Source organism: Excalfactoria chinensis, chromosome 19, assembly GCF_039878825.1.
Source record: "Excalfactoria chinensis isolate bCotChi1 chromosome 19, bCotChi1.hap2, whole genome shotgun sequence".
NCBI classification, from domain to species: Eukaryota; Metazoa; Chordata; class Aves; order Galliformes; family Phasianidae; genus Excalfactoria; species Excalfactoria chinensis.
This window is the reverse complement of record NC_092843.1, coordinates 2408800-2421223: the sequence shown is the minus strand read 5'-3', so window position 1 is coordinate 2421223 and position 12424 is coordinate 2408800. Positions and strand designations below refer to the sequence as shown.

Here is a 12424-nt window from a genome sequence, read left to right as displayed (position 1 = left end):
CCTCAGCAGGCCATCAAGTATCCCAGAACTCCATCGAGTACCCCAAAGCACAGCTTCTTCTGCTCACATCCCTGCATGAAGAAAACTGGTGATCAGACTCCCAAGTCTGACATCATGCAAACAGCAGCGGGTGCTCCCATGCCAGGGAAATGTCATTTCTCTGCTGCAAATGGGGACCAACGGTGTTTATTCCTGCACTCAGCTTGTCTAAAAATGCCCACCCTACAAAGAGCTCAGTGCCAACAGAGAGGCACTGGATCAGGCTCCCTAGAGCTGTGGGTGCCCCATCCTTTGAGCTGTTCAAGGTCAGGTTGGATGGGATCCTGGGCAGCCTGAGCTGGTGGGGGGCATCCAGCCCATGGGGTTGGAACTGGATGATTTGTAAGGTCCCCTTCAATCTAAACCATTCTGTGATTCTGTGCTCAGTAGAGTCATCACTGAGGCTCATCAATGAAGGTACCACCTGTCTGAGCAGGAAGTGAAACAGCTCAGCTGCTTTCCATGTTCTATTTCCATGCAGAGAAATGAGAAGGAAAAAAAACACAAACAAACATAGCAAAAAACAAACCCAACAACTTTTGCTGAGCAAAACAGTGAAAGCAAGAAGCCTGCGTGCATTTTCACTGCAAACTGGTGGCAGAAATGCTTGCTATGGGGTTTTACAACCCAAGTCCCTCCCAAATAACAATGCTCTGAATGCATGAGGAGCACACACTGTGTGACATGCCTGTTATTTTCATAGCAAAAAGAAAAATCTATTGCTGGAGTGACTTCAGCAGCTCAACCACTCTGCAGCATATCAGGAGGAAGCTGCTCTTCTCCCTTTTGCACCCAGCTTCCTCCCCCAGCCCAGCCACCCAAACAAGGGCATGGGAGCCCTTCTGCCTTTTTCCCACCCTTGCTATAGGCTGTAAGGGTGCAGGGTGAAAGACCTGGGGGTCAGCTCCCATCACATTCCAGCTGCACCAATTGCTGCCTGAGCTCCTCCCATGTATCGTTTGCATGAAGCAGCCCCGAAGCTGTTTGCAGAGTGGAGACTTTGCATGAGCTCTGCAGGTGCCAACAACAAAAATGGGCAACATGAGGCCAGGAGGAAGCCAACAGCCCACTGACTGCATCACCATCACCAACACCTTGGGAACGCTGCTGCTTCCCCCCAAAAAGCTGATTTGAGCATTCTGAGAGCTGGGCGCACCTCTGATAGAGACACCTCTTCCCACCTCCCTCCACGTGACAGCCTGGCACAGCCACGCAGGTGCCACCTGCCCTTGGGGACATCCTGCCCTGCGTTCCGGGTCAAAGCACAGCGCTCAGACGTGGCAGGGTACTGCTGGAGTTGCATTATGGAACTCTTTGAGGGATGTGCCCATACCCCCAGCCATGAGCTATGTTGTAAACTCTTCTTTGTGGGTCTTTTTTTTCCCCTTCCTTTTATTTATTTTTCCGTATGCAGGGTAGGGGAAATGGACGGGTAGAACAAGCAACGCATCCGATTCCCAAACCTCGCCAACAGGCAGGAAAAAGTGGTGAAAAGAATAAGAAAAACCCTAAAATATCCCCAGCTGGGACAGCAGCCCTGTTCATGACACAAAGCAGAGCTGCTCTGGGATCCTTCAGGTGCAGAACAAGTTGTTATTGGAAGCGGACGCACTTCCGAGCCCCCATCTCTGGGTCCCCATCCCCACAACACACCTAATTGAGCTCCTATGGGGAGCGCTGTTGTGTCACATCTTGCTGGCTGTGACAGAGGGACCTCAAGGTAGATTTGGGCACTACTGAGCTGAGTTGGTGGATTTACCCCCCAAAAAGTCCCGTACATTAAGAAAAGAGCAGCCATGCATGCAGAACACGGGCAGGTTGGGGCTGCCCCAGTAACCAAGCCAATGGATGGTGCATAGAGAGAGGGCAAAAAATCTTCCCTTTGGGGTTACAAACCCCAACCACGCACCCACGTAATTCAAACAAAACAATATAATTTGGGGGTACAAGCAAAGTTCAGCCAATGAGCTCATCCCCACATTGCCTGAGCTCTGCTCGCACCCCAACCTGTCCAGGATGTTGTCCCTGTCCCCCTTTCCTGGCCCTATGAGCCAGTCCCTGGGCATGCTCACTCTACCTGTTCAGGGATCCTAACACTCACCCCAAAGCTCACCCTGCAGCATTGGTCCCACAGCCCAGGGGTAAGGAATAAGGCCAATCCTACCCATCCCACTCCACTCTCCCCTTTCCTTTGCTTATGGCAATTGCTTATCTCCCAAACACTGCATGGCACGAGCATCCTGCAAAGGGCAGCTGCCCTAGAACAAGGGGTCCCTGTGTCTTGGGTCTGGGGTAAAATGGGGCTCCTCAGCCTGGGGTGGCCCTGTCCCCCATCCCCTCCCTGATGGCCCCATAGGGTCTCTGGGCAGAGGGAGGGGGGAGCTCACGGCCCCGGTTGGGAGGGAGGATGCGAGCGACTGAAAGGAGCGTTTTGTTCCCTCCTGCACCAACGCAGTGGAAAGAATTTCCCGCTCCGTCTCCTGGGTGGAAAAGCTAAAAAATCTGCATTTAAATAGTAACAGCTTCAGGGGAATTAAAAACAACAATAATACAGGCAGAGGAGCTTGGGTCAAATAAAGCTTAAGGTGAGCACTGTTCTCATACGATTGCCCCCAAACCCCCTGGAATCCCCCCCCACATCTTCATCCCCCTCCTGCAGACTCAAAGCGGGGCACTCTGCCACCCCCTTCCTCACATTACACATTTCATTTCATTGCCCTCAAACCATTTCTTTCTTTCAGATCATTCCCCACTGATGCTCCAGTGGTTGCTCCCAACCGGCTTCTTTTGGCACAGACTGTTATTTTCAACCTTTCGGTCTCTTCCATTGGTCACCACCCCCAGAGCAATGCCCTGGAGCCAGCCCTGAACCAAAAATCTCAGCAAATGTGCAGAAAACCAAAGCATCATCCAACCCACAGCAAGAGAAACCTCTGACTTCGCAACACCTCTGGGCACACTGCGCCGCGCACAAACCAGAGCGTCCAACACCCAGCAGCATCAAATTTAATAACATTTAGGATTAAATAACGTTAGGATAACAGCTTAGGAAAGCAAACACACCACACTGCAGCGCTCAGCCTTTGCCGTGGCCTACAGTGCTGGCTCAGCCCATGCAGAGCCATGCGAGACTTTCAGTGTCCCAGGAGACAAAAATTGCACTGAACCTTTAGGCTGAACGCTGTGAGATCTGGGGAAGGGCAAGGTGGAAATGAGTTCAAAGGGTTTTCTCTTCCCTAAAACACAGAAGAAGTGGGTTATTGGGCTGAAAATGAACCATTTTCAACATAAGATGCGCTTGATCCTGGGAAAGAGATGATGCTCAGCATGTATGAACCACAGAATGGTTGAGTTGGAAGGGAACCTTACACACCACCCAACCCCTACCATGGGCTCAGGCTGCCCAGGGCCCCATCCATGGCCTGGAGCACCTTCAGAGATGGGGCAGCCCTGCAGCAAGGTGAAAAGCTGGAAGCATTGGTTGCATTTCCTTTTTCTATGATTTATTTCCCACTAAGTATAACGTGTGCATGCAAGGGATGAAAATTTATATATATATATATATATATATATTTCATATGTGTATGATATATTCAGGTAGGGTATGTATGGAGCAGTTTGGTTGGAAGGGAACTACATAAACCCACAAGGAGACCTATAAAGGTACCACTAAATAGCTCCAGGTGTCCACGTGTACTGATGTGTCAAGAGGAGGTAAGAAAGGGAACAGCACAGAACAGAGCAACGCTGTGTGTACACCGTGCACTGCTACAGGGGGCTGTTCCTCCTTACCCCCCTGGGCCCTCCCTGCAGTGGAGCTGCTCGGTTTGGCTTTTTCCATCTCTCACCACATTTTCCTTATTTTAGTGCTTTCTGTTGACTCGGAGGTTGCAAAATGGAAAATTAAATATATATATAATGATAAATAAAAGGAAAGGAGATGAGAGGGAAGGAGGGAGCGCAGGCAGGTAGCAGCACTAGGGGGCTCAGCCTTGGCAGTGATTCAGGGGCAAAATCCTGGGGCTTTGGCTCTAGTGGGGAGTGCTGCATTCCTCCCACAGCGAAAGGAGGTGTTAGAAAGGAAAAGTAAACTAAAAACAACTGGGAAAAGGACAACAACAAGAAGAAGAGAATAACCGTAAAGAGCAAAAAGCAGAAAGCAATAACCCTTACATTTGGGTGCACCGGGTGCAGCCCTGCCTGCCGGTCCCCACTTACCCCCACCCTTCCCTCCCCCCCCCCCAGCGCTGTTTGAACACAGGAAGCACCCGAGGCACAAACACATGGGGAGGAACCCCGGGGACGCGAGAGCACAGAGCGGATTTCCTCCCCGAAACGCAGCGCCGTGAGCACCGAGCAGCAACGTCCCTTCATTTGGTTCTCCCCCCCCCCAGCCCCCCTCCACAACCACAATGGATCTCGGGGCCAACAGGTGTCCCATAGCGACTTGCAAATGGGAGGTAAAAATAATCAAATGGGTTCATCTGCATCGGCGCATCCAGCGACACGGGCAGATGGTGGAGATTCAAATGGGTTTGGATCAGCACTGCTTGTGAGCTCGGCTTTCCAAGAGGAGCGGAGCTTTGTGTTTTGCCACGAGGATGGGCTGGTTGCAGGGATGCCCCCGGGGATGCGCGGTGCAACGGGGGGCACTGCAGCAGGTGGACGGAATTAGAAAGGAATACAACAGAACATCGTAAATAGGGAGGGGAAAAAAGCTTTTCTAGAATGACGGTCCAGACACCCAGCCCTCAGCCACCCCAGGGGCTCCCTGCAACCCCTGGGTACACATTGGGTGTTCACTCAATATTTCAACCGCTTCTCACCATAAAAAAGCAAAACTCAGCGGCCAAACCCATGCAACGCAAGGCTCCCAGCCCTCAGCCATACCCCCAGCAGCAACAGCAGCCCCGAGCCCCCCCTTGCACCGCACACACCCACGCCGGCGGCCGCTCGCGTCATGGAAACGCTGTGCGCGACCGCAGCCCGCTCTGCTGCCTTTGGCTCCGGCTGAGCAGCGCTCCCAGCTCCTCCCGCTGCTACCTGTTGTAAAGCGCGATAGCAGCGAGCGTTGGGCTCCAGCATCGGGTCGTTGCGTTTCTTAATGACTGCTTTTTGTTTTTAAATGTGTGTTTATTTTTTTAGCTTGGACGCATTTTCAAGGTAGGCTGCTGTTGGATGTTCCCTCCTCCAATGCTACGGCCGGGAGGTCGCAAAGCACCAAAACATGAATAGCAGTAGGTGCAGGTGGGATGGGGTCTGCCTTTCTGAGCTGTGGGCAGCACTGAAGCCAACCCATTGCCACTCCCAGCTGCAGTCTGCTTTTACCCTCAGTTTTTGGGGAGGAAAAGATGAAAGAGGCATTTGCACCCCTGATGTCCCGTGCACAATGTGTGCTTTATCCCATCGCTCGCAGCTTCAGAATCTCAGTATCATTCAGGTTGAGGGAGATCACTAAGGTCATCCAGTCCAATCATCAAACACTGACTCATTTGTGATGTCCTGTGCAGCCTCTGTGGGGTTGGGGTGCTGCACAGCACTCAGTGTGCCCCAAATTCCCCATGTGGGGCTCCCTGTGGGGATGCCCCCTCCAGACCCTACCTGGGTAACAGCACAGTCTGCCCACACTCACACTGAATAACCCTTAAAAAAGGCATTTTGATGGAGCGTCACCACTCCACCCCAATGTGCCAATGCTGAATATAGGGGAAAAAATCAAAGCTGGCTCATCCAGTGGTCTGTACATATGAAAAACATGGGGAAAAGCATCACAAGAACACACAGAAAAGCATCACATCATCTCAGTTCTTAGCAGCAGGCAAATTGAAGAGGTGTAGGACAGAACAACACCAGGATCTGGGGGTGCACCATGTGCACACTGCCCACATCTGGATTAAGGGCACCATGATCCCAGTGCTCACTGTTTGGGATTTACCCCAAGAGAGGTGACCATGGAAACACAACAGAATGGCCCAGAGTTGGTTTGGGGATGGGAAAAGACTGAAACATGCAGAGAGCAACAGTTGTTGGGAAAAGAAGATGAGAGTGTGCTGGGCTGTATTGGGCTCATTAAGGTACTTTGGGGGATTCAAAGGATGCTCTGTGGGAGCAGCACTCCCTAAACCTGCACCGAGCATCCCCCCATGCAACCAAACACCTCAACTACGCTCTGCACACATAGCACAGAAATGGAACCGTGAGCGACATCACACGAGTGTACATGTAGGGTGAGGGGAAGCCCAAGGGCAAATCAAAGGTAGCAACCATGGGTGCAGCTGCACTGCATCCCTCCCAAACAGCAGAATGAGGGGATGTGGGGCTTTCTGTACATGCAAGGTTGGACAGCCTGAAAGTGTGAGATCCAAACCCGAGTTCCCTCCAGCACAAGGATGGCAGCGTGCAGTTGTGCTGTAGGAGTGCCCGAGCATCAGCCCTAAGGGAAGCGATTGGAAGGAAAAAAATAAATAAAAATAAAGAAATAAAGAAAAAAAAACAAAAAACCCACAACCAACACAAAAAGAAGACGTAGCATGTTTGTGAATCAGCCTGCAGAGCGTGTGTTTCGGGGGTGGAAAAGGTGGGCGATGAGCAGAGGAACAGAGCAGAGAGAGAGAGATGAGTCACAAAACGCCGCTCTCGCTCTCCTTCTCCTCGCCGGCAGCACAACCATTGCAGCGTGAAATGGGAAATTTCAGCTCTCCATAGGGTTGGGTTTTATTTTTTTCTTCTCCTTATGGTTGGGGATGGGTTGGAGCCGTCACCTCTGTGCTGAGCTGGGGGGAGCAGGGAGGGAAACGTCCCTATGCTGTGAGCAGCCGGCTCTGCTGCCGTGCAATTGGGTTACTGATGGGGCAAAGAAAGTTATGCGTATGCATAACATCAGCAATATGGAGAGGCTGAGCTCTCAGAGCATGCAGACGCCTGCCCAGAGCCCTGCACAATCTGCAGCGGCTGTCTGCCCACTAATTGGAGATATTAAATATCTGCTTCCTCCTGCAGTGTGGGCAGCGGGGCTGCAAACAGCATTCTGGGCACCCAAAGAACACAAAAAACCCGAACTATCTATACATATGCACACGCACGCGTCTATGTAAACATCCACGCTCATTGCTTCTCACCTGATGCCAGAGCTCTGCAGCTCTTTCTTTGAAATGCATCAGCTCCAGAAATAAAAACAGGCAGAAGGGGATTTAAGCAGCTCCCCCAGCGTATGTCAAAAGATGGATCTTAGGGGGATGGTGCGTCTCAGGCTGTGATTCACGGCACCTCTGGCAGTTTGATTCAGGTTTAGGAGGAAATGAATGAATGAAAATGGAACCGCTGGAGCCGCAGGTCTGCCCTGAGCTGTAAGATTGGGGTTTTCTTCCCCCTTATGAACTCTGGGCACACACAAGCGAGACACCAACTGCCTCGTGCTTCCGCTGACGAAATTGAATTTAAATTCAAATTAAAACGCCATCTAACATGAACCATCTTCACTGTCACTGCGCTGCCCCACAACACAACCCCAGTGGGCTCTCCCAAAGCCAGGCACCTGCAACCTCTGCACAACCTGTGAGCTCCCACCATGCTGGAAGAAAGGCGGGTGGCCCAAGAGTGAGGTTTTAAAGCAAAACCAGTAAGCAACAAAGGGAGATGGCGGTGCTCATCCCTGAAGACAGCCAGGGTCAGGCTGGAGGGCTGTGAGCACTGATGGAGCTGTGGGTGTCCCTGTGCATTGCAGGCAGTGGGACCAGACGGCCTTCAGGGGCCCCTTCCAAATCAAATGATATTATGGTTTATGATAATTGCATGATATCTAAGTTGCAGCCATGGGATGTCCCCAAGGCAGCCAATCTCGTGCACCAGCAGCCTGCAAGAAATGCAGGGTCTGAAGCAAAGGCTGCACCGCAGACAGAGGTGAGCACGCAGCCATTGCTTGGAGAGGTGTGAGGGGGGGGAGCAGGAAAAAAACCCACCGAATTGCCACGGCTAGCCCTCTGCTTTGCACCTACATCACGTGGCGCTGGGCCTGACTCAGCAGGGATGATTCACCTGGGCAAACAGGGGAGAAGCCACCGCGCTGCTGCTGTGTGACCCCACTGCGGGGCACCGTGTGCACACCGACCCAGCGGGGCAGCATCTCCAGCGCTGGGGCACCTGTCTGGGAGCGATGCTCGGCCTCAAAGCAGAGGGGCTCTCAGCTCACGGGGAAGGGATGCAACTGCTCGCTCATAACACAACCGGAGTGGGGAGCAGGTGGGATGCGCTCTGCTCGGGGCTGCTGAATGGACGTGGGGTCAGCGCTGGGAGCACCTCACAGCTGCACGGGACTCACCGGGGGGCAGCACAGCCCTGGTCCCTTCTGACAAACCGAGCTTTTCCCGACCCTCAGCTACGGGGATCTAACAGCAAAGAGACGCAACAACTCGCTCCGACCCGGGACAGAGCACAACCCGCTCCGCTCGGAGGCACCATCCGCGACTCCGAAGCTCCACAGCCTGAGCAGCCCCGCACGGTTCCCACCGAACGTTCCCGACCCCGATTTTCCCACCGACGCTCCTCCAGAAGCCGCGCACATCCCCTCCAACCTCCCCCTCCGGCCACGACAAACTTCTCCCACCCCGCACAGCGGAACAGCCCAATTAACCCCACCCCGCTAATTGCCTTCCACCAACCCTTCCCTACCCAACAGGTGCCCCGATCCCATTCACTCACCATTGGGGCCGTACTTCTCCCTATTGCGGCGGACCTGTTCGGGGCTGAGCCCGCAGCTCTCGCTCACACCAAAGCGGCTCAACACGTCCCGCACCGGCAAGCTGTGCGCTGCCTCCATGCCCCGCCGGCGCCACCCGGAGCGAACCCGGGGCCGGCGGGGGACGGGGGGGATGGGAACGCGCAGCGAGCGCACTCGGGGACCTCCGCTCCCTCGGTACCTCCGGGGAAGGGGAGCCCCGCTCCGGTCCGCCCCCCGCTCCGCCCCGCTGCCGATTCCTCCGCCTCCCCCGGAGCCGCCCCGCGGTCCGTCGCTTCCGTGCGTTTCATCGCAAAGTTTGAGGAAACAGCTGTGTCGAGGCTCTCCCAGCAGCGAGCCGCTTCCTCACCGTTCAGTCTGATGCTGGAAGACATAGGAAGGCTTAATATGAACCAAAGCGCTTCGTGGGACCTCTCATTGCCCACCCAACGCTGCTTCTTGGTGTCCCCCAGCAGCCGTGCCCTGAGATGGGGATATCCCAGTGATGCAGGGAACCCCACAGCACATGGAATGCCACCGCTGTGATGGAGCTGGAGAGATACACAGCACAAACTGTCACTGCCGGACAGGAGGCAGGAAATGTCCCATGCACGTGGCACAGCATCACTGTCACCGCTCTCAGGGCCACACGGTGCTCCTCTGCCCATAGCACAGCACCTCCATGGGAGCCCACGTGATGAACAGTGATTCTGTCCCAGCATTGGTCCCTACTGGTGCCTGATGGAGGAGGGTCCCCATTGCACAACATGTGGCCTTTGCGTTGCTGTTCTGCAACGTGGTGGTTCCTTGCAGCACGAGCTCTGCACACAGCAGCACCATCATGAGTTCATCGAATCATGGAGCCATTGAGCTGGAAGGGACCCCCAAAGGCCATCTGGTTCCACTCCCTGCAATGTACACCCACAGCTCCATCAGTGCTCAGAGCCCCTCCAGCCTGTCCTTGGGGGTCTGCAGGGACGGGGCATCCACACCCATCAACCAAAGCAGGGCTGCCCCAAAGCCCATTGGTACCACCCAACAGCCATCCCACACCTATGGGCTGCTCTATGCAATGCCTCAAGCTCCCCATGCTGGGAATGTTGCTGGGTCTCCGGACAGGAGGAAGCAGCTCCACGGGGAGGAGCTCAGCCTCATTTATTTATCCAAGCACTTATTTATAGAATGCCTTTCTCACATCCCACCGGAGCAGAGGGCCCGGAGGAAGGGCAGCTTTGTGCTCTCCAGTGCTCTAAATTTGGTTTTCCGGCTGTGAGATGGGCCCCCCCCCAGCCCCTCCTGCAGGAAGCAGCTCCGCACCCTGTGGCTTCCAGCTGCTGTCTGCCTCCCAAGAGCTTTTGGGAGAGAAAGCTGTATTTCTTCCATGCGTGGCTTCTGGTAGCCTGAGGGAGAATCAATTCTACCTGTTATTATGGAACTGTTGTATGACATAGCATTGGGAATGGTTAGGAACGGCTGGGATGAAAAGGACCTTACAGCCCATCCCATTCCAATCCATGGGCTGGTTGTCCCCATCCCAGACCAGGCTTCCCAAAGCCCCAACCCAACTTTCCCTGAGGCATGTGCAGGTATGGAGTGATCTCATTTCTTTGGGCACTGTCTGGGCATCTCTCCTCCAAGCCCTCACCCTGCAGGTTGGCACTGGAAGGGAGCGGGGAGGTGAAGCCTGGGCTCTGAAGGTTAAAGTTTGACAAAGTTGGGAGCAATCAAAAAGTTCTTCGGGAACCAGCTGTCAGCACAGGTAGCACCAGCAGCCCCGCCCGTAATTAAGCAGTTCATGGTAATTACTGGCAATCAATTAGACCAGTACTGATCAGTGATGACAAAAGGAACACAGAGAACACAGCCCCAAAATGGCCAAGGAAGGGCCATGGGTCAGCGAGACCATGGGGTGGGAGATGAGTCCTTATGGCCCCACTATGGGGATTCCCTACTGCAACAGCATTAGCCCCAGAAGGAAACAAAAGGCAAATTAGTGTTGTTTTCCCCCATGGTCTGAGGGGCTGCAATTGGGGCTGGGCTGAACCTGAGCCCCGTGCAGCTCCCAAACCCACCCTCACTGCGGAAAATCCGCTTTTATCTCTATTCTGCTCCCAGAAAATGGGAAAAGAAGAAGGTTCGATGGCTCCCATCCGCAAGCTGAGCCAGGAGTGGCTTTTTTTCTTTCAGTAGCACCTTTGATATTTGCTTTTCCTATGGATTAAAAAAATAATAATAATAAAGAAAAAAATACAAACCACCTTGAAATAACACTTGGAGGCTCTTCTAAATGCTACGAGCCAGCCGACCTTTCGGAGCCGCGCTCCAGGTGTTATTTTTGATCCCAAAGCCAAGACTGCTGGCAGCTGCAGGGAAGGCTCTGCTCCCACAGGGAGCTCCAGAAACCACCAAAAAAAAAGTGCCCTCAAAAGTGGCGTCAGCCTTCACTTCATGGCTGTGGTTGTTGTGTTTCCAAACCTGCTGGAAATACACCCCCAGTGGCACAGAGATGCGTAGTTTGGGTGTTGGGTGTCATTGGGATGTGGCTTCTTGGTGCTCGGTTGGGGGTGTTGGAGGAGAGCTGGGTATCACTGGGATTTGTGCTCTCAGAGCTCAGTTGGGTGTGTTGGAGGAAGGTTGGGTATCACTGGGATTTGTCTTCTTGGTGCTCAGCTGGACGTGCCCTCACCAAGGCCCACAGCTGCTGCCAGATGTGTGCACAGCTGGAAGATGAATACAGATGCTCCTTGCACAACGTGCTTCCCCACTGCAGTGATGCTCTGGGCTCCACACTTCCCTGCCCTCCAGGAGCAGGATTCCCCCCCTGTATTACAGCTGCTTTGCATTGAAATGATGCTGATTTTTTTTCCTGTGTGTTGCCCTGAGCACTTTGGGACAGCCCAACCCCATTTCCCAGCGGGAATGCTGAGCTCTGCCCTCAGCCTTGCTGCTGTATTTCCTGGCATTTGCCCCAAATGTTTCACTCAGTGTCTGTCTGTGGCTCCAGACCTGTGTTGGGCAATCCTCAGTTATTTACGTGTTGCATCCTGACCTCTTTCAAAGGGAGGAAAACCCATTAATATCCACCGAGGGGGAACACCGTGACACTCTGACGCTCCGATGGCTCTTTTCCCTGATGTAAAAGACCTTCTGGAAAATAAAAGAAGGAAAGAAAAGCCTTTGTGGTGTGTGATTCCCAGTGCTGGCATGTAGGAAACAGCAAAAGCAAACAGGAGAGGAGGCTGCAGGGCAGAGCAAGGAGGGCACTGTGGCCCCACACAGCCTTGGTTGGGGTAGGAGGGCTGCATGCAGACCTGGTGGGGTGTGTTCGGCTGTGGGCTGGAGGAGGGGAACTCATATTGGGCACTGAGATGTGGGGGGGATGGAGCTCACATCAGGCCAAGCGATGGCGGCTCCCTTCCTCTTTCTGTTCTGTGTTAGCAGAGTGAAGGAGAGGAACCTCTGTGAAGATGAAGGGTGAGGGAGGGGAGGTCGTGGGAAATAAAAGGGAGGAAGGTAAAAGGGAGAAGTGGGGAAAAGAAAAGGGAGGGAAAATAAAGGGTAAAAAAGGAAAGGCCCTCCAAAAAAAGGGGAGAAAAATTAAAATGGTTTTAAAAAAAAATAAAGGCAAAAAAGAGGCAAAAAAAAGTAAAAAGTAAAAAGTAAAAATAAAGA

The 12424-nt window shown here is 53.3% G+C and overlaps 1 protein-coding gene across 3 annotated transcripts in view; it reads right to left on the bottom strand.

Moving 5' to 3' along the window:
* ATP2A3 (ATPase sarcoplasmic/endoplasmic reticulum Ca2+ transporting 3) overlaps positions 1–8997 on the bottom strand; it is a 33038-nt gene extending 24041 nt beyond the window's left edge. For 2 of the 3 annotated variants that reach the window (XM_072353262.1, XM_072353264.1), the window contains exon 1: positions 8737–8993. In XM_072353262.1, the coding sequence (XP_072209363.1) occupies positions 8737–8854 (118 nt within the window). In that variant the 5' untranslated portion in view covers positions 8855–8993. Of the gene's footprint in view, positions 1–8736 lie in introns of all 3 variants that reach the window. The other variant, XM_072353263.1, reaches the window with a different exon arrangement.
* Positions 8998–12424: the final 3427 nt, after the last annotated feature.